Source organism: Theropithecus gelada, chromosome 1, assembly GCF_003255815.1.
Source record: "Theropithecus gelada isolate Dixy chromosome 1, Tgel_1.0, whole genome shotgun sequence".
In the NCBI taxonomy this organism is placed as follows: Eukaryota; Metazoa; Chordata; class Mammalia; order Primates; family Cercopithecidae; genus Theropithecus; species Theropithecus gelada.
The window spans coordinates 145,593,213-145,620,874 of record NC_037668.1 but is presented as its reverse complement, the minus strand read 5'-3'; the positions used below and the strand labels follow the sequence as shown (position 1 = coordinate 145,620,874).

The 27,662-nt window shown below is 37.1% G+C and overlaps 1 protein-coding gene and 1 non-coding gene across 4 annotated transcripts in view; both read right to left on the bottom strand.

Moving 5' to 3' along the window:
- The window catches only part of EPRS (glutamyl-prolyl-tRNA synthetase), an 83,798-nt gene that overhangs the window by 18,033 nt on the left and 38,103 nt on the right, over nt 1–27,662 (bottom strand). For all 3 annotated transcript variants that reach the window (XM_025379008.1, XM_025379017.1, XM_025379027.1), the window contains 8 exons: nt 25,979–26,089; nt 22,295–22,431; nt 21,203–21,410; nt 20,373–20,485; nt 15,942–16,059; nt 11,618–11,977; nt 3,227–3,460; nt 1,811–2,073 (listed from right to left, as the gene is read on the bottom strand). In XM_025379008.1, the coding sequence (XP_025234793.1) occupies nt 1,811–2,073; nt 3,227–3,460; nt 11,618–11,977; nt 15,942–16,059; nt 20,373–20,485; nt 21,203–21,410; nt 22,295–22,431; nt 25,979–26,089 (1,544 nt within the window). The remainder of the gene's footprint in view (nt 1–1,810; nt 2,074–3,226; nt 3,461–11,617; nt 11,978–15,941; nt 16,060–20,372; nt 20,486–21,202; nt 21,411–22,294; nt 22,432–25,978; nt 26,090–27,662) is intronic.
- Nucleotides 2,176–2,279, bottom strand: LOC112616374. The gene has a single exon (XR_003117622.1). It is a non-coding gene; the product is annotated as a small nucleolar RNA U13 (small nucleolar RNA).

Below are 27,662 nucleotides of genomic sequence, written 5' to 3'. Positions count from 1 at the left end.
AAAAAAGAAGAATCTTATGCCAGTTAAAATTATAGTAAGATCACCATTTCACTGAAAGTAAAACCTAAAAAGTAATAAAAACAATGGCTATAAATACACACATATATGTGTGTGTACTTATGTGTGCATATTAACCAAATTTATACAAGTTTTTCTTTTTCTTTTTTTGAAACAGTCTCACTCCATCACCCAGACTGGAGTGCACTGGTCCGATCTCAGCTCACTGCAACTTCCACCTCCCAGGTTTAAGTGATTCTTGTGCCTCAGCACCCCTTCCCCCACCCGAGCAGCTGAAATTACAGGTGTGTGCCACCATGCCTGGTTAATTTTTTTGTAATTTTAATAGAGACGGAGCTTTGACATGTTGGCCAGGCTGGTCTCGAACTCCTGACCTCAACTGATCCGCCCACCCCAGCCTCCCAAAGTGCTGGCATTACAGGTGTGAACCACTGCGCCTGGCCTTAAGTTTTTCTTTTAACTAGAATAAAAGTTGCAGAGATAGACGCTTGTAAAATAAACTGAGTCTGTAATAAAAAATTATTTCAGACAATAATCATTTTTTTGAAATATCAACAATTATTCAGGATAGAGTATGGTCTCTTCTTGGAGTTTAGAAACAAGGTTTTACTGGCTAAAAATTTTAATGTATTTGCATTTGCATTCTCCATTGTTTCACTGTGACATACCTCAATAAAATAACTCTATGAAACCTAGCACTTTCACAAGCACCAAGAAAGTAAAAGGTGAAAAGTTCTACACTCTCTTCTACCCTGCTATAACTCTGGCTATTCAGTTTAATAGTCAAAAAGAAAAATATCTGTTGCATTCTCTTGTTTAAGGAGACACTGTGTATATGATATGAGAGCTAAGAGGCAGCAAAATTTGATACTCAGCTAAACAAATGTAAAACCAAAGTATCTCAGTAACAGTTTTTTCTTCTTATTAAGCCATTAAGGAAAACCCATCATAAAGTTCACTCTAATTGTGGAAAGAGACAAAAAATTACAATCATGCGTCACTTAATAACATGAATATATTCTGAGAAATACGTTGTTAGGTGATTTCATCATTGTGCAAACATCATAGCTTGTTATACTTCAATGCCAACATCAAGTGCCATATATCAGGTTTCTATACATGCTCTTTTATGATGTTAGGGACCAATGTCACATAAGTAGTCCACTGTTGACTGACACATCATTATGTGGTGTATGACTGCACATTATTCACACAGATTGGAAGATCCTTAAAGAGCCATCTATCCCACTGTTTTGTCTTTAGTCAGTTTTGTCTTATATTTAAACTATCAATTTTTAAATTGAGAATGAAGCTCTCACTTAGTCCCCATAAAAGATCTTCATTTGAAAAAAATCTGCTTAAGGTGCAAAACAATGTGTATAATTAGGCTACCAATTATGTTTAAAAAGGAGGAGAGAAAACATGTATGTATATTTGTGTGTGATATATATATATATATCTGTATTTACTTGAATAATAAATGAAAATCGCCAACAGACACAGAAGAAACTGTTAACAGTGGCTACCGATTGATTATGGTGGTAGGGAAAACTGGAAAGATGGGAAACACGCACAGGAACTTCTTATATTCTGAGATTCTTGAACCAAACAAATGGGTTACCTATTTTAAAAATTAAATGGAAAATTAATAAATGCTATCTGCTGACATTACAGTTTTAGCGTTCTCTAACTTAATGTGATAAACTAATCAAAATTTGTTTTAAAAAATATTAAGAGTTGAATTCATTCAAAGCTCTGCTTTGCTTCAAATGAAGTTTCTGCAATTCATTACCTGGTCTGTTTCTTAGGGCCCTGCCCTTCTCCTGCTCCACTTGATGAGAGCCCACCTCCTTGGTTTTTAGAAGGGTCTTTCCTTTGGCCATCATTTTGTTTCTGAGGCTTATTCTGCTTTTCAGATTTATTTTCTTTTTCTTTCTTCTTCTTATCTTTGTCCTCAGCTCCAGTGGCTGACACAGGCTTATACTCTACTCCTATCAAAGACTTGTACTGTGCCTTTAGCTGAAGGAGTTCTTGTACAGCTATATCTACTTGATCCTTTAGTTTAACAAAAGAGGAAAAAGAAAAGACAGTATTTAATTCAAGTCATTGTCTAAGCACACTTAAATACAATGCTCAAAGCTTTCTTTTATCCCCCAACATCAGATGGGTAATGTGCCCAGGTGGTAATAAGGTTTGAGGGAGGCATATCTCACATATGAGTGTGAAAACCCAACCATCACACTTAGGAACTACAAAAGGATCTGTCCAAAGTTTAAAAGCAGATTTGCAAACACAATTAAAGACAGGGATTTGGGGACAGAAGGGTTTGGGGTAGGTGTTACACCAACTATTGAAATTATAAAGATTATTATAAACAGGGATAGAATTGTGCAAACTGTGACTGGAAAATAGCATGGTCTATAACTGCACTATCCAAATAGTAGTCATGTGGTTCATTTAAAGTAAATAAAATTAAAAATTCACTTCCTAAGTCACCATAATCACATTTCAAATGCTCATGTGGCTAATGACTACTGTATTAGACAATACTGTTATAGAATATTTCCATCACTGCAGAAAGTTCTACTAGAAAGCACTGGTACCTAACATGTATTCCATAGGAATCTAAGTTAAAAGCCATTAAATTACATAAGTTGAACATTTCACAATTATAAAGATGAGATAATGATTATCAAGTTCTAATAAAGTTAAATTTCAAAACTACAATGACTGTCTTCCACTCATGTGAATCTGTACAAAAAAAATCTACTCCTAAAAAGATAACAGAATTAGCACAGACTACTAAGAGCTCAAAATAAAACCTACTATTTCAGTTTGACAGAGCTTTAGGAGAAAGAATGAAAAACAAGGTAAATATTAAGGGCCTTCAATGGGTGAGCACTGTGCTAGGGTCTAGGTCACTATTCTGGATCTTACAGATTGGAGGGAAACAACTTAACAATTAAAATACAGTCTGTTTAAGTACTATGTCAGTGATGGACTGTGTCATATGAAAACATCCAGTCAAATCTAGTTGGGGTAAGAAACAATCAACAAAGAAAATATCTCTAAAAGGCAAGGTAGGAGAATTGAGAATTGAAATATGAGTAGAAGTTAGCTAGATTTGATGGGGCAGAAAACACTTGAGGCAAAGAAAATACTCTGAAATGTAAAAAACAAAAACACATAAACAAAATAACCCACTAACCTTAGGGGCTTTTTCAGTTTTAAGTTTCCGAACTACTTCTCCTTGAGAAGCTACTTTGTCAAAAAGTAATTTGGCTTCTGGTGTTTCTAAACCAGCAGGTTCAGAATTTCTGGTTGGGCTTGAATCTGAACTTTGAGATAATGGGGGCTGACCAGGTATGTACTCCTTCCCAGTTTTTTCTTTATATTGAGCTTTCAGGGACAGTAAGCATTCTACAGCTTCATTTATTTTAGCCTAAAACAAAAGAGAGATAGAGATATTTATAAAACTTTGGAAATTTCTGGAAATTTCAATGCCATTTAAAAATTTTTAATTATCAAAAAATCATTCCCATAAGTTAATCATGGGGAAACCTACGTTAAATCATCAGCCTAAAATAAGAGATAAAGCTAAAGAAAAATTAAAAACATCGATTATATATAAGCCAAAGAAATAAACAAAAATACAGTTCAACATACAACAGTGTAACTTTCTATTTTACGTAAGTCAACAGACAAATAATAGAACATCTAAGTAAACTGTCAGTGTCAAGACCTGGGTCTATAAATAGTGAAGTCAGAATTTACAAAATCAGAATAAAGATCAGATCAAAGGCTTTGCCTATACAAACCTTATTTTCCACTGCTTATTAAACAGAAATTAAAGACAACTTCGGGAAAAAAGGAAGTTTGGGTCCAACTAACGAATAGTTACATCAATTTCACAAATTGACAATGAGATGAGAAAGCATGTTGAAGTTTTTAGACACTTACCTATATATTTTAATCTCTGATACTTTAACATAATAATAAAAAAGAATGATACACTCAGCCCAACCGAGACACTTGTGACTCTCTAGCAGAGAATGACGGCAACACAGGCAAAGGACCCAAGCTGGACACCTTACCTGAAATGGTGCTACTATCTCACTACAAACCAGTGTACCACTGGGAACCTCGAGGTATCAATCAAAATAGATAGGAAAAGTGTCTCCAAATCACCCTATCCAATCTTTACTGCTACTTTCTAATAATGCTCCAGATAGCTAAATGAAACCAGGCAGAAGCCATGAAGAATACTCAAATGGGGGTCAGAGGAATGCAGGATACCAATGGTATACCTTCAAAAAATTTGCATCTATGAGGCAGCAAAGCACACTTCCTTGTCCAGCTACTTTATAACGTCTTCTGCCATTAGAGCGTCACACCAGGCACCACATAAAGGTAGTAAAATTAAGAGAAAACGTACAAAGAGAAGATGAGAGTAAACTGTCTGATTTGTACTCTTGATTTGTCTCTGGTTTATTCTGTTTTTAGGAAAGAGTTTTCACAGCAGAAACTACTTTATCTTAAGAAAAAGGGCCAAGCTGGCCGGGCGCGGTAGCTCAAGCCTGTAATCCCAGCACTTCGGGAGGCCGAGACGGGCGGATCACAAGGTCAGGAGATCGAGACCATCCTGGCTAACATGGTGAAACCCCATCTCTACTAAAAAATACAAAAAAAAAAAAACTAGCCGGGCGAGGTGGCGGGCGCCTGTAGTCCCAGCTACTGGGGAGGCTGAGGCAGGAGAATGGCATAAACCCAGGAGGCGGAGCTTGCAGTGAGCTGAGATCCGGCCACTGCACTCCAGTCTGGGCTACAGAGCGAGACTCCGTCTCAAAAAAAAAAAAAAAAAAAAAGAAAAAGAAAAAGGGCCAAGTTAATCAGACATATGAGAATCAAGGGGGAAAAAAGGGCAATTTCCACCAGCTAAAATAAAAATGGAAAAGAAGGAACTTCCCTGCAACTATTTCTAGAAAAAGATGACTATCTGAAAGAAACTCCACTTTACACTATAAGCAGGTATTCATTAGAGCTTAAAGTCAGATGGCACACTTCTCACACAGAAAAAAAAAAAAACCTGTTTGCCAAGATTATATTGAAACATTATAAAGGAGAAAATTAAGATGAGCAAACCACTCTGTTACTGAATGAAATACTCTTAATAAAGCTATATATTCATACATTTCCCCTCCCATTGGGAAATGGAATATTTTAGATAACTAAGTAAATTGCTCAGGTTATTTTTCCAAAAAGAGTGAAATTATACTAATCACCACCACGCAATCTTCCCTGATGATTCAGAAGGTATCTAAAGATTCTTGACTTTGAATTATAATATGAAAAGTATCATTATCATTTTATGGCATATTTAGTCTGTGCCAGACACTATACTAAATGCTGTACAAGGTATATCATTTAACTCTCAAAACAACCCTTACAGAAGTTAAGTTTAGAAAGATTAAGTTCCTTCCCCAGAGTTACACAATAAGTAGTAGAGCTAGTATTTGAATCTCGGGTTTATTCCAGAGGCTGTGATCTTGACCACTACGGTTTGCTTAGCGTTACAGAAAACAATGATCTAAATGTGCACTTTATTCCTACTAACATGCTATGAAAACTGCTTTTTGAAAGAGATCTTTGAATAGTACTCTGAATTTGTCTCTTAGAATATACAATGAAGAACTGATGGGTGGAGAACAAATTATCTCTTAATACTAGTTTTCTGGATTAAAAGACATTTACAAAGAGAAACTGGGTGGTATACTATTATTTAGTACAATATCATACAACAGCAGAAGCTGAAAGAGCATTGCTAGTAGAATTTAAGTTGTTAGTGGACAAAGACTGTTTTAAACTTACCTAACGTATGCTAATACAAACAGAAAAGGTTTTCAGCAAATAACTGCTGATGTGGATTAATGAGAAAAAGAAACAACCTACACAAAAGACTTTGGTAAAGGTTTAAGATGGGAATTTGAAATAACTAAAAGTGATGCTAATATTATGACTAAAAACTGGAAAGTTAAATAAAATGGAGAAAATGGACAAACTTCTGATTACATTCGGAATGAGTACTCAAACAGCTATTTTTTCAGCAGCCACTAGATGTAAACGTTTCTCCATGGGGAAAGGAGTGAACTTTTAAAAACAAAAAACAAACAAAAAAACCTGGAATGTTATCCATTTGAAATAATAGAACCTTTCAAAATAGCCTGGGTATCTCGATTCTAAATGCAAAAACTTTTCTCAAAAATACTTTTTTCAAACTTGTTTTTTTCCAACTTTATTACCAGTCACTCACTTTTGCTCCTTACTGGCGTATCTAAGAGAACTATATCTACACACATCAGTAATGATGACTCCTGAAAGCAGAGATTCTCACTTGGTGGGGAGGGGGATGAATGAGTGGTAATCAGAAGAGAAAATCCTTCCAAGTAAGTGAGGGAAGAGAGTGATGATGCTTGTACAATATTTTTTAAAGTCTGCTAGGAGATTTAGTAAACTAAAAGTTCACAGGTTTCAAAGAAAGACATTTTAAGAAAATAATTAACCGATCATGTGTAGCTTAAATACCTACACCTGTAAGGAATAACCAATTACTGAAACATGATTCTAGGAGCCAATATAGCATAGGGTAGACCCCAGATCTTGATGTCAAACCTAAATTAGAACACAACACCTGTTCTCCTGCTGATCAACTAGGCTGATTCGTTTACCTAAATCACAATGTACCTGCTACTTTTCTCTGATACAGATCAATTAACACAAATTCTGAAGATTTTCCAGAAGATCCCCAAGCTGATGTAAGTCTTGTGAAGTATCCTGAACCACAATCCGATGTAAGATGCATTTATATTTGTTTAGATCAAAATCAATTTTGCATTAAGTACTAAATACAGATATAGCTGGAATTCACTACACATGTTACAAACAACATCAAGAAAAAGATAGGCTTTTTTCTTATTTCCTTCCCTGCAACATTTATCTTTTGGCCTGAGACATCTTAAAGCTATTTGGGGCGAGAGTGCAGGGTGGCAGTTTCCTAGAACAACCTGCTTAATGGACAAAGGGGTACAGTGATGTACGTCCTTTCCTGATAAACTGTGATTTAGGTTTTAAAAAACAGTAACATTGGTGTAAAAAATAAAAGAGCAAAGATTGCAAGATGAATTATTGGGGACATAAAATACAAGGTGCCATGAATTAAAATGCTGCAACTACAGAAGCAAATGGTGATTCAACCCCCCTCCACATAGACTGTGTATGGCATAAAGAGAGAACATTAGTGACAAAACAGTTGTGAATTATTTTTATTTAATAATCATTTGATTTTGTTGTTACTTGATTTTTAAACAACTGTTAACTATAATGGTTCTCAAAACTCTTTTCTTCCAAAAGGGCTACATAATAAATATTTAGGCTATGTGAGTCTCGGTTGCAACCATTCAACTCTTTAACTGTAGCATGAAAACAGCCATAGACAATACGTAAACTAATGACTGTGTCTGTATTCCAATAAAATTTCATTTACAGGCTGGGCGCAGTGGCTCACGCCTGTAATCCCAGCACTTTGGGAGGCCAAGGCGGGTGGATCACCTGAGGTCAGGAGTTCGAGACCAGCCTGACTAACATGGTAAAACCCCATCTCTACTAAAAACAAACTACAAAATTAGCCAGGCATCGTGGTGTGCACCTGTAATCCCAGCTACTTGGGAGGCTGAGGCAGGAGAATTGCTTGAACCCGGGAGGAGGAAGTTGCAGTGAGCCGAGATCTCGCCATTGCACTCCAGCCTGGGCAACACAGCGAGACTCCGTCTAAAAAAAAAAAAAAAAATTCATTTACAAGGAACAGGTATACAGCCAGACCCAGCAGCTCAGGCCTGTAATCCCAACACTTTGGGAGGTCAAGAAGGGAGGATGGCTTGAGTACAGAAGTTCAAGACCAGTCCTGTTAACACGGTGAAACCCCATCTCTACAAGCAATACAAAAATTAGCCAGGCCTAGTGGCATGTGCTTGAACTTCCAGCTACTTAGGAGACTGAGATGGGAGGATTGCTTGGGAGGGTGAGGCTGCAGTGAGCCATGATTGAGTCACTGCACTCCAGCCTGGGCAACAGAGCAAGACCCTGTCAAAAAAAAAAAAAAGAAAAAGAAAAAGAAAAGAAATTTGTTTTAAAGTGGCTTTAATTTTTAAAGTAACTTAATATTAAGTGTTATTATATCTTTGGTGTATTCTCTGTTATGCACCTCACACTATATCAACTTGATCCATTATTTTATGCAGCAACCCACTGAGCAGGAGAAAAAGAGTAAGAGGAGCAAAAGATGGTAGACTTGATGGACTTCAAGTTTTTATTACTTGCTCGTCTTTTTGCTTATACTTTGCCTTTATGCTTAAAAGTTATTTCATAGAAGCATCTATCTGATCCTGAAGCAGGAAAGAGAAGATTAAAAACAAAACAAAACAAAAAACAGAGCAAGAAAAGTCTAGTTGAAGCTGGTAACCTAAAACTTCAGCTGGTCACCTTCCTTACCTTTTAACATGACACAGTAAAATAACCACCTTTGTAGAAAACTGAATGGTTAAGAGGCTTAGGCAAATTATTAATGCAAAACAAGCACAGACTTGCTAAATAATGATAAACTAGTAAAACTATAACTCTCTAGCGCTTTCAATGGAATGCCCCACTGTCACCACCTCTCAAGGTAAATAACATGGGAATCAGTCAGTACTTTAATCTAAGCTTTGTAAATTTCAGGAAGTTACTTTCATATTCAGTTTCTCCTCTGTTGCTAAAACAGGCAAATAGAAAAAGTAGCATTCTTTGAATATTTTTGTACATGGCTCTTGGGAAGACTAAAAAGTGTATGGTACATAGCGCCAGATGCAGGCTAAATGCTAGTGCCATTCCTAATAACTGGGTTCATTCTTTAGAAGAGAAGAAACATTTACTATTACTAGCATTCAGAGAAAAAATACATGTAGTACAACAGGTCCTTGAAGAACATTGTTTTGTTTGATGTCATTTCATCATAACTTTGAAGAGGAAAAAAACGTTGACTCCCAGCCAGAGCCACTGTCTGTGTGGAACATGTGCATTCTCCCCATGTCTGCGTGAGTTTTCTCTGGGAACTCCAGTTTCATTCCATATCCCAAAGCTGCACACATTAGGTGAACTGGTGAGTCTAAATGCTCCCGGTCTGAGTCTCGGTGTGTGTGAGTGTGCCCTGCAATGGAATGATGTCTTATCCAGGGCTGGTTCCTGCCTTGAGTCCTGAGCTGGCCACCCAAAACCCTGAACTGGAATAACTGAGTAAATAATTATCTTACTTGTCGTTATTAATCTTTCTTAAATGTATATACAGCTCACATTTGTTTCCATTAGAAGTGTTGGGTCTTTATTTAGAGGTCTGTGTAATGCAAAAATAATAATTTTAAAAAGAAAAAGAAGACAAAATATTACAAAAGAAAAAACGAAGACAACAACAACAATAATAAAACACAAGAAGTTTGTGTAATGTGATGTTTTTGGGATCAGAAATATGCCAAGGTAACTTAATTCTTGTTTATCTCAATTAGCCTATTGTTGTTATACATCATTTTGCTTAAAGTCTCAGTTTCCAAGAACCTATGAACAACATTAAGACTTAATATATTTTGAAACACAGATATGGTATAAAGTAGGCAGCATTCAATAAATGTAAGTCAGACTAAACTGAAGTCAGATTTATTTCAGTATCACATTTATTGGTATTTAAATACCTAATAAATTACCTACTCAATTACCAAAGAAATTTAGATCTTTTTACCTTAAGCTGACTTTTCATAACCTTAACAGTGTTATTTTATGAAAGCATGATGTAACCCATTAACCCAAAAGGATGGGTGATGGATTCATAGTTGACTGTTACTCCAAGTATAATGGTTTCTGCTGTTACTATTCCACCCATAATTAAGCTGACAAAAATTGTCACATAATCTCAATATATTCTACTTACAACGAAGAAATTTGAAGACCAAAGCCCTTCCCTTCAAATTACACCTAGAGAGGAGTACATATTTAGTTTCCAGCAGATAGAGTGCAAAATGCTCCCAACCTCCCCATGAGGTAGGAAACATCGGGAATTTATATCCTAAACTCATACATCCAGCAGCATTTATTCCTCGAAGCAAAGCTGTTTTAGATAATCATGGTTCTTCGGGATCTCAACAGGCTATTTAGGTTGGTGCAAAGTAACTGTGGTTTTTGCCATTAAAAGTAACGGTAAGAACCGCAATTACTTTTGCACCAACCTAATAAAGGCTTTCTCACAGTTCACAATGGAGTGACAGAAAAACATTAACTCCTGGGAGAAGACCTCAAAATGTGAGGTCAAATATTCATGATTGAAAGTATCTTAGGTGGCAGGGTTTCATGTCAGATGCTAGCCACTTATTGATGAGGTGAGGAACTTACTGAATTCTCCAGCCTGAGCCTAGGACCCTGACAGGACAACAGATCTGACATTTTAGAACAAATCCCCTTCCTGCCACATAAGTCAAGCCTCGTGGTGTACCATACCTCTCTGTGTATGTGCCACAGTCTAAATTTTACAATTTTTTGCAGCTCATCAGGGGCTGAATTGTTTCTTGTTGCAGTACTATTTATCCGATCACATCTTAGAACTATGCTGCTGTTTGAATAGGACTACCTACCTTCATTATTAAATATGATCTTTCACAGTCTATACAGATGCCATTCCCTTTGTCTCTTACTTACATCAAGTAAGTCCATTTCACACTAGGTGCCACACCCACTTGGCTAAATGTTTTGCCTAAGGACATACTGAAACAAGAATATAATTTATACTTCAGTCAAAATTTCATATAATTTGAAGGCCCTGCTATGAAAAGTTGGAAATAATCACAGGTCAAAAACCTCTTGACAATCCATTTGTTATTCCCTGAATACACCTTGTACCTTCTGACCTCTACCTCTGCTGGTACTGTCTTCTACACCAGGAGTTCTCAAAGCATGGTGGTCCCTGGGACAGCAGCATCAGCATCACCTGAGAAACTTTCTAGAAATGTGTATTTTCCACATGCTCTGAATCTACTGAAGAAGAAAGTCAAGGGGCAGAGCCCAGCAATCCATGTTTTAGCAAGCCAGTAATTCTGGTGCACAGTAAAGCTTGAGAACCATGGTTCCACACTTAAGCGTGCCTTGTTCTGATCTTTGTTCCTCCATAATGGCTGATTCTACTTCAGGATGATTTTAAATATCCTTTATAAATTGTTTCCGCCTTTGTTGCCACTTAAAAACACAAACCCTTCACATAGCAACTTATACATATCACAAAGGATTACAGTCACATCACACAAGAGTACAGTGAGTCTGTACGTTTCCTTCCCCAGTAAGCCACGCCTCAACTAGATTATGAGCTTCTTACATATATTTTCGGTCTGACACACAGCAGATATCAATTAATGTTGATTATTACATCAAAATATGAGCAGTCTATGTTTTATAAGAAGATGAGACTACCCTAAGCAGTTTGAATTCACACACTTAGTGAAAATGTGGTCTTGACTTTCTCTAACATACTGACCTTAGGGGCTTTTTCAGCTTTTAGCTTACGAACCACCTCCCCTTGTGCAGCAACTTGATCATACAGAGATTTACTTTCCAGAATACTTGCTGACGAATTAGAAGAAATATTCTGTCCTATTTCAGCAGGAGGGTTTCCAGGTTTATATTCCTGGCCAGTTTTCTCCTTATATTCAGCTTTCAAAGACAAAAGCTGTTTTACAGCTGCATCTATATCTTCCTTTGGTGCTTTCTTGGCTTTTAATTCACGAACCACATCTCCTTGAACAGCCACTCTATTGTAAAGGACCAAGGAATCCTCAGATGTAGTACAATTATTATTCAGAGAAGGTGTTGGTCTTTCCTTAAAAGGAGCCGAGGTCTACCAAGAGAGAAAATCAAAAGTAAAATAATTAATTCATATTAAATGTTTTCCCACAAAATTATTTCAAACTGATTGTTTTATAATGTTTCCAATTTAAAACAAAAACTTTAAACTTCAATCCCTTAAAAAGCTTAAATGAATAATCTCATTCCTAAGTATTTATCCTAATGAAAAATGACAGGAGTAAACAAAGATAGAGGTACACTGGAGCATTTTTACTATAGTAAAAACCTGAAAATGCCCTAAATCTTTGTCATTAGGGGACTAAAGAAATTATAACATATCCATCAGGTCTGAGAATAAATCACTGCTCTACCATATACTCACTGTGCAACTCTGAGTTAGTTATTTAAGCTGTTTCCTTACTATAAAAGGGGGATAACCATATTTAACCCATCAAGTTGATGGGAAAATAAAAAGTAATCTGTGTAAAGCTGTTAGTCACAAAGGCTGAGAAAAAGTGAGTATCAATAAGCATTAGCTATCACTATTAATTTTTTAAGAGATGAAATATAGCTAGATTGTTGATAAGGCAACAGCTCCATGAAATTCTGTGATATAATTGTAACTCATCATTGTGGAACAGTTTCATTTGTGTAAAATTATAAGTTTACAGGTATATATTTGTATATAAGTAAATGCAACAAATCTAGAGCTATGTTCACTAAAATCAACCGTGAAGAGTGAATATACTACTTTTTGCATGCTTTCTGCTGCCTACACTGCATTCTTCCCTACTGAAACCTTTCTAACATTAAAACCCAGCTCACATTATACCTTCTTTACACCTTTTTCCTTTAAATGATCTGCCACTTAATTTTTCAGAATAATCTTACCCATATTCACAGAGTCTTATGTACAAATTTCAAAAATTTTCATCTCTATTCCAGAATTCTGACCTGCTCCCAGACCCAGCATTTTCAATGTTTTCAAGACATCTTTACCTAAACACCTAACAGGCATCTCAAGCTGTATCACAGTTGCATTTCACACAGGGGTTAGGCTCTCAAGTGGGCATGTGAGTAAAAAAAACCATCACTCAAAATTTCCCCCCATAATTCCTTAAATCACTCATAGTATTTTTAGTGAGGTTCTATATATACACTCATAAACTCTAATATGCATATATAAATGCATATTATACATTAAAGAAAGAATACAAATCATTAGCCACCCTACATCAAAAAAATATATTTGTTCAGCAACCTTTTTTTTTTTTTGAGACAGAGTCTCGCTCTGTCGCCAGACTGGAGTCCAGTGGCGTGATCTCAGCTCACTGCAATCTCTGCCTCCTGGATTCAAGCTATTATCATGCCTCAACCTCCAGAGTAGCAGGGATTACAGGCCTGCACTACCACACCCAGCTAATGTTTGTATTTTTGGTAGAGACGGGGTTTCACCATGTTGGCCAGGATGGTCTCAATCTCCTGGCCTCGTGATCTGTCTGCCATGGCCTCCCAAAGTGCTGGGATTACAGACTTGAGCCACCGCACCGGGCCTGTTCTGCTACATTTAATTTGCAACATAAATCATCACAATCATGGTTAGTAAATAGGGGAACATATAAGTGAAACACACACACACACACACACACACAAACACTGCCTTGTATGTGATTTTTCCCAATGTATTCAAGTTTTATGTCAAATAAAGAAGCATGCAGGAACAAGCTTTTCATAATTAAAGAGAAAACTTTAGAAATACATTGACAATCTGAAGAAAAACCCAAAAACCTTTTGTATAAGTGCCTTCCTTTAATGAGGATGGTGCTTAAAAAACATTTTTTACCGTCACATTAAGCCATCTGATGAAACAGTACATGGGGATGGAAACTTCAAAGACATATTCTCATCTGCTAAAGCTTAAAAATAAAAACAAACCCCAAAAAACTGACAAAGCAGGCAATACCCTGGATGAGAATTTAATTTTGATAGTATCAGCCTCTGTTGGAGACAAATATCCTCAAAGATCTACACATCACAGGGAAAAGCATTATTATGCTTCAGGTTTAAAGCTGCAAAGTATCTCTGACTGCAGTACTGGGTATAAGTGCCAGTCAACTGTACCTGAATTTTGAATTTCTATTCAAAAGTGTGCAGGTTTCAAAGCATGTCCACACTTTTTTTTTTTACTTTCCTCCCACCAAGAAGGGGGGTGTCTGTGCACTCTCCTGAATCTGAGCAAGCTTGTTACTGATTTGAGCAACAGAGTATAGCAGAAATGATGCTACGTCAGACTTCCGAGGCTAAATCATAAAATGGAATGCTCCATTTACCTCATCTACCGGACACTTACTTTTGGAGGCCTTAAATGACAGGTAAGAAATCTTATTACCCTGACACTGCCATGCTAGAGAGGCCACTTGCAGCTATTCCAATCAACTATTCCACCTGAGCTCCCAGCCAACACCAGTATCAACTTGGCATCCAGGTGAGGAAACAATTTTAGAATCCAGCCCAGGCCAGGCGCGATGGCTCATGCCTGTGATCCCAGCGCTTTGGGAGGCCGAGGTCGGCGGATCACCTGAGGTCAGGAGTTCAAGACCAGCCTGGCCAACATGGTGAAATCCCATCTCTACTAAAAATACAAAAAAAATTAGCTGAGCATGGTGGTGCATGCCTGTAGTCTGAGCTACTTGGGAGGCTGAGGCAGGAAAATCGCTTGAACCTGGGAGGTGGAGGTTACACTGAGCCGAGATCATACCACTGCACTCCAGTCTGGGCAATAGAGTGATACTCCACCTCAAAAACAATAAAATAAAATAAAAACAGAATACAGCCCAGTTGAGTCTTTGACAGCCCAGTTGAGTCTTTGATGACTGCTACCCAGCCACCAACTGACTGAAACCATATGATATACACAGGTTTTCGTGGTTTGCCTCAACTCTGTTTTTCTTGATAAATCAGCTGTTATTTTTAGTATGCGATTTTGCAGAACATGAAGTTTTTCAAGAACACATATTAATTTATAGCATAATATCAGTTATCTTTCTAGGATATGTAAAAAATGAGAGGCACAGGTGGGAACTGGGACCAATGAGGGAAGGGCAACCAAATTTCCCATCTCATGCTTACTCCATGAGTTATTCAATAATACATAGCAGCAATTTTCAAGGTGTGGTTCACAGATCCTAAGGGGTATATAAAACCCTTTTAAAGGTGATCTGCAAGGTCACAGCTATTTTCACTATATTAAGATATATTTTGTCTTTTTCGCTCTCATTTTCTTATGACTGTTCATGCAGGTTTTTAGAAGCTTTTTGTTGTTATCTTTACCTTAGAAGGTTTAAGTCAGATATTAAAGAGATCTGCAAAAATTTAAAGCCATACCACTCAAACTAAAAGTTTTATTTTGGAAAATCTTTTTTAATAAAAACTTTTTTTATGTTAACATGTAACTGGATTTATTATTTTTACATGAATTAAATCCTTTTAAAACTTCTCAATTTTTAGTATGATAAATACTGATAAATATAACCCACATAAACAAATAATTTTTAAGAATATAAGGGAGTCTGGCCAGGCACGGTGACTCATGCCTGTAATTCCAGCACTCTGGGAGGCCAAGGTGGGCAGATCATCTGAGGTCAGGCAGTTTGAGACCAGCCAGGCCAACAGGGCAAAATCCTGTCTCTACTAAAAATACAAAAATTAGCCAGGCATCATGGTGCACACTTGTAATCCTAGCTGCTCAGGAGGCTGAGGCATGAGAATTGCTTGAATCTGGGAGGCGGAGGTTGCAGTGAGCCCAGATCGCACCACAGCACTCCAGCCTTGGGCAACAGAGCGAGATTTTAAAATCTTATATGAAAGGATAACAACAAAATGCAAAGAGCAGATTTAATTGTCTACTTCAGTCTCCACAGTAAGAAAGATAATCATTTGTAAAGAAATATATTCTAAACTCTGGTATAGAAAGACCATTTATTTTTATAGACATATCTGTAAAAGTCATTACCTACCTCATTTTTTGTGGCTTCTACTTTGGTCTTTTCCTTTGACCCTGATGTTGGCATTTCCTTTGTGTGTCCATCAGGAATGTATATCAAAACGCATGGGGCTTCTTTGCAACTATATGGGCTAAAAAGAAAATAAAGGGACAAAATAGTTCATCTGAACAAAATTATGTGAACAGCAATAAACACTGAATTCCTAGATAAATTCAATGGCACTAAGTTAATGCTTTTTTTTCTTTTTTGAGACAGTCTCACTCTGTTGCCCAGGCTGGAGTGTGGTGATGTGATCTAAGCTCATTGCAACTTCCACCTCCTGCGTTCAAGTGATTTTCCTGTCTCAGCCTCCAAGTAGCTGGGATTACAGGCACACGCTACCACACTAATTTTTGTATTTTTAGTAGAGACGGGGTTTCACCACGTTGGTCAGCCCGGTCTTGAACTCCTAACCTCAAGTGATCCGGCCACCTCAGCCTCCCAAAGTGCTGGGATAACAGGTGTGAGCCACAGAGCCTGTCCAGTTAATGCTTTTTGAAGTATAAAATAGTCCATTCTCTTATTCAAATCAGAGGCTCTTCAGGGAAGTTCTACAAACAACAAATGCAAAAATAAAAATTGACAGTCCTGGCCGGGTGCGGTGGCTCACCCCTGTAATCCTGGCACTTTGAGAGGTCCAGGCAGGTGGCCTGCCTGAGCTTAGGAATTTGAGACCAGCCTGGGCAACACAGTGAAATCCCATCTCTACTAAAATACAAAAAATTAGCCAGGCGGGCACCTGTAGTCCCAGCTACTCGGGAGGCTGCGGCAGGAGAATCACCTGAACCCAGGAGGCGGAAGCTGCAGTGAGCCAAGATCATGCCACTGCACTCTGGCCTGAGTGACAGAGTGAGATTCTGTCTCCAAAGAAAAAAAAAACAAAACTGGTCAGCCGAGGTGGCTCATGCCTGTAATCCCAGCACTTTGGGAAGCTGAGGCAGGTGGATTACCTGAGGTCAGGAGTTCGAGACTAGCCTGGCCAACATGGTGAAACCCTGTCTCTACTAAAAAAAAATACAAAAAGATTAGCTGGGCATGGTGGCAGGCGCCTGTAATCCCAGCTACTTGGGAGGTTGGGGCAGGAGAATCACTTGAACCCAGGAGGTGGAGACTGCAAATGAGCTGAGGCTGCACCATTGCACCCCAGCCTGGGCAACAAGAGCGAAACTCTGCCTCAATGAAAAAAAAAAAGAAAAAAGAAATTGACAGTCCTTATTATAAACTTCCAATCTATGAACTTCCATCCATATGAACAAACTAAGCCCAGGGCAAAATTACATCTGCTATGCCTGCCACTAGAAAGGGTGTTAGTGAATGTTGTTGATACTCTTGACTTCAAGAAAATTTGTCTACATACCACACCTAATCTGCTTATAAGCAGAAACATTTCTGCAAAATGTTTATTTATTTTAAAATATTTAAGGGTGGGTATGGTGGCTCACATCTGTAAACCCAGCACTTTGGGAGGCCAAGGCAGATGGATCTCTTGAGCCGAGGAGTTCAAGACTAGCCTGGGAAACATGGTGAAACCCTGCCTCTACAAAAAATACACAAATTAGATGGGTGTGGTGGTACATGCCTGTAGCCCCAGCTACTCAGGAGAGACTGAGGTGGGAGGATCACCTGAGCCTGGGGACGTCACGCCGCTGCACTCAAGTCTGGGTGAGAGTGAGACCCTATCTCTTAAAAAAATAATAATAATTTATAAGAATTTCTCAATTCCAAAGGATAATCAGCAAAATTCTATTGTCACTTTTTGGCAATTATGAATAATGCAGCTGTAAACATTCACATACACATTTCTGTGTGAATGTGTTCTTTTCCTTTGGCAAATGGTAACTCCGTGTTTACTTTCTGGAGGAATCATCCAGCTGTTTTCCAAAGTAGCTGAACCATTCTGCAACCCTACCAGAAATACATATGGGCTCCAATTTCTCCACATTTCTAATCCTTGTTATTGTCTTTTTTTATTTCAGCCATCCTAGTGGTATGCAATGATATTTCATTATCATTTTGATCTGAATTTCCCTAACAACTAATGATGCTGAGCATCTTTTCATGTGCTTACATTTGTACATCTGTTTGGAAAAATGTCTATTTAAATCCATTGTTAATTGGGTTCTCTTCTAGATACAAGTCCTTTTACACACATATGTGCAAATATTTTCTCCCATTCTGTGACCTGTGTTTTCACTTTCTTTGAAACACAAAATATGTTAATCTTGACATAGTCCAATTTATTTTTTTTCTTTGGTTGCTTGTGATTTAGGTGTTATATCCAAAACAGCATTGCCGAGGTTACAAAGAGTTACATTCACGTTTTCTTCTAAGAGTTTTATAGTTTTAGCTCTTACATTTAGGTGTTTGATAAATGTTGAGTTAAATTTTGTATATGATACAAACAGCACCCAACTTCACTCTTTCGTGTGTAGCTGTTCAGTTCTTCGTGTGTAGCTGTTCAGTTTTCAACTATTTGTTGAGAAGTTCAAAAACTTTCTAAGAATAAAATGAGAATCTACTCTGTTATTTTAGTTGGTGGTACCACCACCACTACGAAATACTTAAGGAGGGCTTAGTAACTATCAGGCACTGTGCTACACTGTATGCATGCATGAGCTTATTTGACTAAAGGAAATGTTATATTAAAATGAATAAGGTTACTTATATGATGAAAAAGCCACAAGGCCATTCCAGGAAAAGGCATCAAGTGCTTTAGAAAAGCCCCAGGCAATTTGGTACATATGTTAAACAGAAGGGATCAGGAAGAGAAAACTCCAACAGGTATGGCTCAAGAGACGCCATAACATGAAAAATCTTGCATGTCAAACTAAAAAGTTTAGCTTTTACCCTGAAACTGACAATATTTTTGTTTGTTTGTTTTGAGAGAGTCTTGCTCTGTCACCAAGGCTGGAGTGTGGTGGTGCAATTATAGTTCACTGTAACCTTGAACTCGTGGGCTCAAGCAATCCTCCTGTCTCACCCGCTTGAGCAGTGAGGATTACAGGTGTGTTTACCACTATGCCTGGTTAATTCTTTATTTATAATTTTTTGTAGAGACGGGGTCTCACTATGTTACCCAGGCTGGTCTTGAACTCCTGGCCTCAAGTAATCCTCTTGCCTCAGTCTTGCAAAGTGCTGGGATTATAGGCATAAGTCATAGTGCCTGGCCAACTAATAGAAATTTCTTAACAGTAGAGAAATGTGATAAAACTGTTACTCTTAAATTTTCAGACTGGTGGGCATGTGAAAACTGAATAGGAAAATAGGAAAAGGATGAAATTGGAGGCAAGAAGATACTTGAGAGCCTATTTTGGCAATCAAAGAAGCAATGCTATAGCCTGAAATAAGGCAGAGCAGTGGATCCACAGAGATGGACTAGATGGGCAACACAAACAACAGAGTTTGTTGACTGAAAAAAGGGATGAAGGAGAAGAATAAATCAGAGATGACACCTAGATCCTGGAATTTTGAACACGTTGAGTTTGAAATGCTTGAAAGAATCTATTCAGAGATATCTAAAAGGCAGTTAGATTCACAAGACTAAATCTCAGAAGAGGCATTTTGACTACACAGTTACAGAGATACCGCTTAGAAAAATAGCAGAGACAAACAGAAAAGAAATAAAGGGACAAAAATTTACAAAGTTCTCCTTCTAATAATCCTATTATTTCATGGTTAAAAAAATACAAATATTGGTTATTTTTTTCCCTCTAAATGTACCATTTGTACCATTTATCTAGTGAAAATACACTACAAAGAAAAAGATAATGGTAGTAATTTTCACCCAAAGATAGGTAATATACAGTACTGAAATTTTGTTCTTTATACTTGGGCTACAAGAAAGTTAATTACAAGTTGTTTTAGTTTCAGAAATGAATAATTTATCAATGTTCAATGTGCATGTTGTTTCAAAGATCCCTTGTTAAAATAAATTACTTAAGGCCAGGCGGTGGCTCACGCCTGCAATCCCAGCACTTTGGGAGGCTGAGACGGACAGATCACGAGGTCAGGAGATGAAGACCATCCTGGTTAACACAGTGAAACCCCGTCTCTACTAAAAATACAAAAAAATGAGCTGGTTGTGGTGGCGGATGTTTGTAGTCCTAGCTACTCAGGAGGCTGAGGCAGGAGAATGGCGTGAACCCGGGAGGCGGAGCTTGCAGTGAGCTGAGATTGTGCCACTGCACTCCAGCCTAGGTGACAGAGCGAGACTCCGTCTCAAAAAATAAATAAATACATTACTTTAAGTCCAAAATGTTAAATGTAAAACAAAGAAAACTGAGAAAGAGACTGAGAAATAAAACTGTCAGGTACGTTATTTTAGTGAAAGTTCAATTTCTAAAATATCACTCACTATAATAACTTTAAGCATTTTCATTTAGATGTTCAGTTACATTTACTTACCTAACAGGTTCATAAGGTTGATCACATATGAAGAAACCTCTTCTCTGGAGTTGTATAATATCTCCTTTTTTCAAATCCTTAAGGCAGGGATCCCCTAGCATTAGTTCTTCATGCTGTAAAGATGATATAAAACCAAAGTACACTTTCTCAAAATCAGAGTAGTAAAACAACTCTAAAATGCAAGCAGTTTCCACTAACTAAAATATTCCCATTTTAAACAGATATGTTAAGAAGCTCACTACTTGAGCACACACAATGAAATGGTGAAGTGTTAAAATAAATGACAATTCAATTTATCACATTTTTAAAAGTTAACCTTCATAAACTGGCCTCAAGAAACATTTTAAATAACTTGACTGGCATTCCTGAAGAAATAATTTTCCTGCTATAAATATGAAATATGATGCAAGGAGCACATAACAGACTTAGCTGAAAGGCATGCTGGCGTAGCACTTAAATACAAGGGTCAGATTTGAATCCCAACTCTACTATTTACTGTTTGTCCTCAGGTAAGTTACTTAACCTCACTGTGCTTCAGTTTCTATCATCTATAAAATGGAAACATTACTTACATCTTTTTTTATTTTTTTTTTTGGTAGAGCCTGTTGCCCAGGCTGGTCTTGAACTCCTGAGCTCAAGCAATCCACCCACCTTGGCCTCCCAAAGTGCTAGGATTATAGGCATGAGCCACCATGCTCAAACAATTTACATCTTTTGATTTAAATAAAATTCTACACATCTTATCCATTTTATCTGAGGATCCGAAATATAAAAAATTTAATTCTAAAGAAAAATTTAAAAGATGAAATATGGTTTCTTTGGAAGGTTACCTTACTGTTCTTGTTGACATACTGCTTAAAGTCCTCATCTTTTCCTAGCACTGGCTTTGTGATCAAGTGCTCATAAGTGACACAGATTGCTGGAACAGGAAGAGCATGTGTAGTTTCTGCAAGCCAAGTGATCTTAGTGGTTTTCTTGTAGTCTTTGTTTTCCAAATTCAGCTTTGCATCAAGAGATATGATTTTTCCATCTGTATTTCTAGATAAAAGATTAAAAATATTCAAAGAAATATTAACCACAGCTGCCATAAATTCACTATTTTATTCTATAATTATTTTATATTATTATAAAATAGTTTGTTTTATTTTGTAATAAATGGATAAGAAATTTTCTTTGGAAAAATTCCAAATTAAACATTTATTTGAGCTTCTAATATGCCAGACATATACTGGTTAATAGATAAATACAACATAATCACTGCCATTGAGATACTAATAATCAACTAGAGAACAGATTCACATATAATTGATGAGGAACATGTAAATATTTATTAACTGAAAGTCACCTGCATTAAGCATTATAAAATCTGAATTACTATGTTTAAAAACATCTGGCAGTTACTTGCAATCATATGTAATAACAACGCAATTAAGATTTCCGAGTTTGCATAAATCAATCTTCAGTATACTATGTTTCATTTACAGAATCTGAAGATCAAATTCGTAAGTGTAGCACACTATAGTAACTAGAAAGTCAAGTTCATTATTAACCAATTTTAAAGTAAATTTTAGTATAAAGATTATCTTATACATATAAATTCTGTCTAAAAGATCCCCATATCAGGCAACTGTATAGAGTCCCTTTTTATCATGTAATTTCTCATTAAAGCATTACAACTATTTTTTATATCCAGATGTAGTAATTTTCATCACCACAAATAAAAGACATCTTGATAGCCTGTTAATAAACTGAAGCATATATGGAAAAAAACTTAATTTGTGTCCAGAATTTGCAGTAGCTACGTCTGGCAGATTTACTAGTCAGTAACATGTATAGGTCTGAATTTGATAATGTTTAATAAGTAAATACAAATAAAATGCTTTTCTCCCATGTTTATTTGAAAGCAAACAAGAAGTTCTTACTTGTGTATTTTTGTAATGTTGAGGTTGCCCCAATTTATAAATGTAACCATCTCACCCTCTGAAAAAGTCTCTGCATCAGCACCTTCAACAAAAACTTTGGGACTATACCACACAGGCTTCAAGCCAACCTCAGGATTCTGATTGACAAAGAAAAGCAAAGTGTCTGTTGAAACAACAACTTATTGAACCCAGTATGCAAATTTATAAATTCATTCTATTCTTTAACCACACAAAAGTCTTCTGTGTTACTAAACTGTTAGCAGTTCATTGCTGTATTAGGAAGAAAATGCTTTACTCTTTCTCCATCTATGTATTTTAACATAAACATATTCCCAATTCTGTTCTTACCATTTAAACAATACATACTCGGACTCAGTAGAAATTAACAGTTTGAATTCCAGCTCTGTGACATCAGATCAGCAACCTGACCACTAATATTAATGAAATTAGATGAGGTAGCCTGCCCCTGAGATTACTTCCAGCCTAAAAGAATCATTCATTGATTTCATAGCTAAGACAGTATAATTTATCACTTAGTATCTCTTCAACTAGAATCTGCTTCCTATCCTTAGAATCTCACTGCTTCGCCAGGTGCGGTGGCTCACACCTGTAATCCCAGCACTTTGGGAGGACGAGGTGGGCAGAGCACGAGGTCAGGAGATTGAGACCATCCTGCCTAACATGGTGAAAACCCGTTTCTACCAAAAATACAAAAAGTTAACAGGGCATGGTGGCACATGCCTGTAGTCCCAGCTACTTGGGAGGGCTGAGGCAGGAGAATCACTCGAACCTGGGAGGCAGAGGCTGCAGTGAGCCAAGATTGCACCACGGCACTGCAGCCTGGGCGACAGAGTGAGACTCCGTCCCCAAAAAATAAATAAATAAAAGATTCTCACTGCTTCTGCAGCAAAAGAGAAAATAAGTCATTCCTGACCAGTGGCTATGGGACATTATAGGACAACAGATGCCACCTGGAGGAAATTATGGACCTTTCAGATTTTAGAAGACAAACTTTAAAGAAAGTATTATCTATATAGATATAGATAAGTAAATTTTCTGCCTTTCCAGTGTGTATGATATGGAAAGAAAAAGAGATGAGGAGAATAAAAAGTGCCATAATTTCAGTTTTTACTTGGCAGAATTTTTTTTTAAAAAGTGCAAGAAGGCCTTTTGAAATAAACATTAACCAGCATGTGTTTAACAACTGTTCAATGAATTCACCAATGCATTTGAGAAAAATCAGTATGTTTTAACAACCAATAACATATTAAGCTTAGAATAGAATACTAACAGGCTAAATATAAAACACTTTGCGAGAGAAATGTCATATGAAAATTCCACAGAGCAAACTGAGCAATCCAGTCACAATTTAAGAGTGTGCTTCCTTAACAATTAGTTCTTATTTTTAGCAATGAGCAGTACTTAGTAATTTAATTTTTTAAATTTTATTTGAGGTAGAGTCTTGCTCAGTCACCCAGGCTGGAATGCAGTGGTATAGTTATAGCTTACCGCAGCCTTGAACTCCTGAGCTCAAGTGATCCACCTACCTCTGAGATTACAGGCAGGAACCATAATGCCTGGCTAATTTTTTTATTTTTCATAGAGACAGAGTCTTGCTACGTTGACCAAGCTGGTCTCGAACTCCTGGCCTCAAATGATCTTCCCACCTCCACCTCTCAAAGTGCTAGGATTACAGGCATGAGCCCCCAGCCTAGTAATTTAATCTAACCTATCTGACTACAACTGTCATTTTAAAAAATAAGCACTCTTCAAAACTTTTATTCTCATGATTCAAATTTTAAAATATTCAGTATGCTTCAGATTTATGCTAACTGTACAGTAGGTGATATGGCAGATCAGATACTACTACTTACCTGGTCAAAACAATCAGATGTAAAGAAAGGCAAACCCAAATCAATCAAGTAAACGCACACCCCAAATCTTACTAGGATTCAAATCTTTCAAATTAAAAAGTAGCTAATGACATACATGGGGAGATAATCAATCATATAAGGCTACAATTTAGAACAAGTGTAGCTCTTTGCAATGCATATCATCTTATATGTAGGTTAGTTTACCAACATAGTTATAAGCTTGGTTACTAGTATATGAGTTAGTCTGTGAACGTAATTTTCAGTATATAATAAAGTTTTTTATAGACAATTTGTAAAAGCTGAAATAAAAGAACTCTTTCACCAGCCTACACAACATGGTGAAACCCTGTCTCTACAAACACCAGCCTGGGCAACGTGGTGTAACCCTGTCTCTACAAAAAAGTACAAAAATGAGCCAGGTGTGGTGGCATGAACCTGTAGTCCCAGATATTCAGGATGCTGAGGTGGAAGGATCACTTGAGCCCAAGACAGAGGATGCAGTGAGCTGAGATCATGCACCAGAGCAAGGATCATCTCAAAATTAAAAAAAAAAAAAAAAAAAAAAAAAAACTTGTTTTACTTCAAAATTGTCAATTAAGCAGTCATAAGAATTTGGGATGACCATGGCTTAACAAAGAAGTATTCTATGGTACTTGTATTTAAGATTTCTATACAGGGCGGGGCACAGTGGCTCATGCCTGTAATCCCAGCATTTTGGGAGGACGAGGCAAGCAGATCATTTGAGGCCAGGAGTTCAAGACCAGCCTGGCCGCCAACATGGCAAAACCCTATCTCTACTAAAAATCCAAAAATTGCCAGGTGTAGTGGTGCACACCTGTAATCCCAGCTACTCACGAGGCTAACGCATGAGAATCACTTGAACCCAGGAGGCAGAAGTTGCAGTGAGCCAGAATCATGCCACTGCACTCCAGCCTGGGCCACAAAGCGCAACTGTCTCAAAAAAAAAAAAAAAAAATTAAAAATTCTATTCAGAATTTAGATGGACACTTCACTTATACTTTCCAAACAGAGGAAATGACAGTGTAAGAGACTCTGAAGTCAAGCTGTGATTCCACGATAGTAGGTGTAATGTTTTGGCTTAAAGACAAAGGTGACAGTGAATACCCTAGTTAATAGAGAATGCGCCTCAGATTCCATATAAAGATAGGAGTTTGAATTATAACTCATCTTTCAGAATTACTCTAGGAAGAGATAAATTCTTATTACACACAAATATGCTAACTCTATAGAATAAAAAATAAGCACCAACTGAGCATAACAGTTCTGTGTGATGTAGTGTGGACTGTTACTAAAATAAACTTTTTTAAGGCAAAAAATCCACAAAAAGTTTTACTTCAGTTAGTGTCAAATCCCAACAAACAATGTTGAATAGAAAATCATCTCGGCCGGGCGCAGTGGCTCACGCCTGTAATTCCAGCACTCTGGGAGGCTGACGCAGGTGGATCATGATGTCAGGAGATTGAGACCAACCTGGCCAACATGGTGAAACCGCGTCTCTACTAAAAATGCAAAAATTAGCTAGGCATGGTGGCGGGTACCTGTAATCCCAGCTATTCAGGAGGCTGAGGCAGGAGAATCGCTTGAACTCGGGAGGCGGAGGTTACAGTGAGCCGAGATCGCCCCACTGCACCCCAGCCTGGAGACACAGCGAGATTCCGTCTCAAAAAAAAATAAAGAAAAAGAAAATCATCTCAAAATCATGCCATTGCCATGAAAGCACATTTTCCTTTTTATTTCCTGCTCTTTCTTTTAACAGAGAAAAACACATGGGTGAAACTGTAAGAGTGACCTTTGGGTGTTTGGCTACTTCTTTCATCTCCTCCTGAGCTTCAGGTACATTCACTGGGATCACTTCTTTCTTCAGTAATGCAATATACCGTGGAGCCACTGGGTCAATAACCTGCAACAAATACATCCTCATGTTAAAACACTGAGATATCTTATAGAGCACCACAAATAAAATAAATAATAGCACAGGAATACTAACTGGCATTTTTGTTACTGCATTTACTAATTTTTTTTCATCTGTTAACTCTTTTCTGATATTTACCATCAAGCAGAAAAAAGAGAAACAACTGTAAACCAAGACTACACGAAGGATTTAGAATTCTTTCACAAGAATAGCTACTGGCAGGTGAAAAGAAACCAATTAAAGCATAATATTAGAGTTATTTTGAAAATAATTTTAAGATCTGATATTAGAAGGTAAGGAAAAGTTATCCAGTGGGGTTGTATCTTAATCCTAAAGGTAAATGTGATATTCAATTTTATAGTTTGGAGAAGTCCATTTTAAGAGAATACAGATATTTTTGTTTCAGTATTGTTTTCTTTAATCAGCGTTAGGGTAACACATCACCGTCAAAAGCAGAACAGCATTCCGTCACTATAATAAGGCAATTCTATAAATTAAAAGTCTAAATGGTATTTCTACTATATGCTATATATAGAGGCCACTATATATAGACCAGTATATTCTCAGTATATTCCCAGTACCTAGCTAGGGCCTGTCTCATATAGGTTATCAATAAATATTTGCAGATTGACTGAATAAATGGTCATACACATTATGCTCCAACCTATTCTACTTCCAAATCACTAGTAGCATCCCCTTCTGGAGCTGATGTATTTTTCTCACTTCACAGTTCAGTGTAAAATTAGTCATGATGACCAATCACAAGAGCAATGTTTAGACACTATATATAAAGCACATGTGAGAAAAATGTATATGAAAGCAAACAAAGAGCTAAGTAATACAAGTTATTTTTTCTCATTAGAAGAATGCAGAAAATGGTGGTATAATTAAATTTGTTTTTATTTTTCCATTGTTACCATTATTGGGTCGGTTTTTTGTCAGTGTCGAAGGTAGTTTTCAGCTTCTGAAAAGAATATCGTGGAAATTCTGAATGAACTCAGAGAGGAAGCCATCGTCAGAGAGGTCATTCATGCAAAGTTTGAAAAGCTATTTAACTTCTCCTCATCTGCTAATCCTCATCTGCTTATATTTCATGCTAATACTAAATCAGTACCAGCCTTTCTCAAGTTTACTGTTTCATTCCTTCCTCGAGGCTTAAAGGTCATTCTTACCAGTTAAGGATTTCCCCTTTCAGCTTCTACTGGGCTGGAATAATCAAAGATTTAATTCGTGACTGGCTACTCAGCTCAGTATTTAAGTCAGTAAGATACAATTTCTTTAAAAAAGCTGAAACTAGACAACCCTGCCCGAGAAACTTAGTTCATTGCAGCTGCTTCCTCAGCTGATAAAAGGAACAGAAGAATGTTTCCTATACTTGACTAATTTTAATCATCACTTGGGGCAGTTGTCAGCACAGATTCTGAGACAACTTACCCCCGAAAAAATTGTAATTTTAATGGTCTGAAGTAAATTTCAGAAATCTAATTTTTAACAAGCATTCCATAGGATGGTTAGGATCAGGCATATTTGGAAAATTTGGATTAAAAGACTTAAAAGGTAT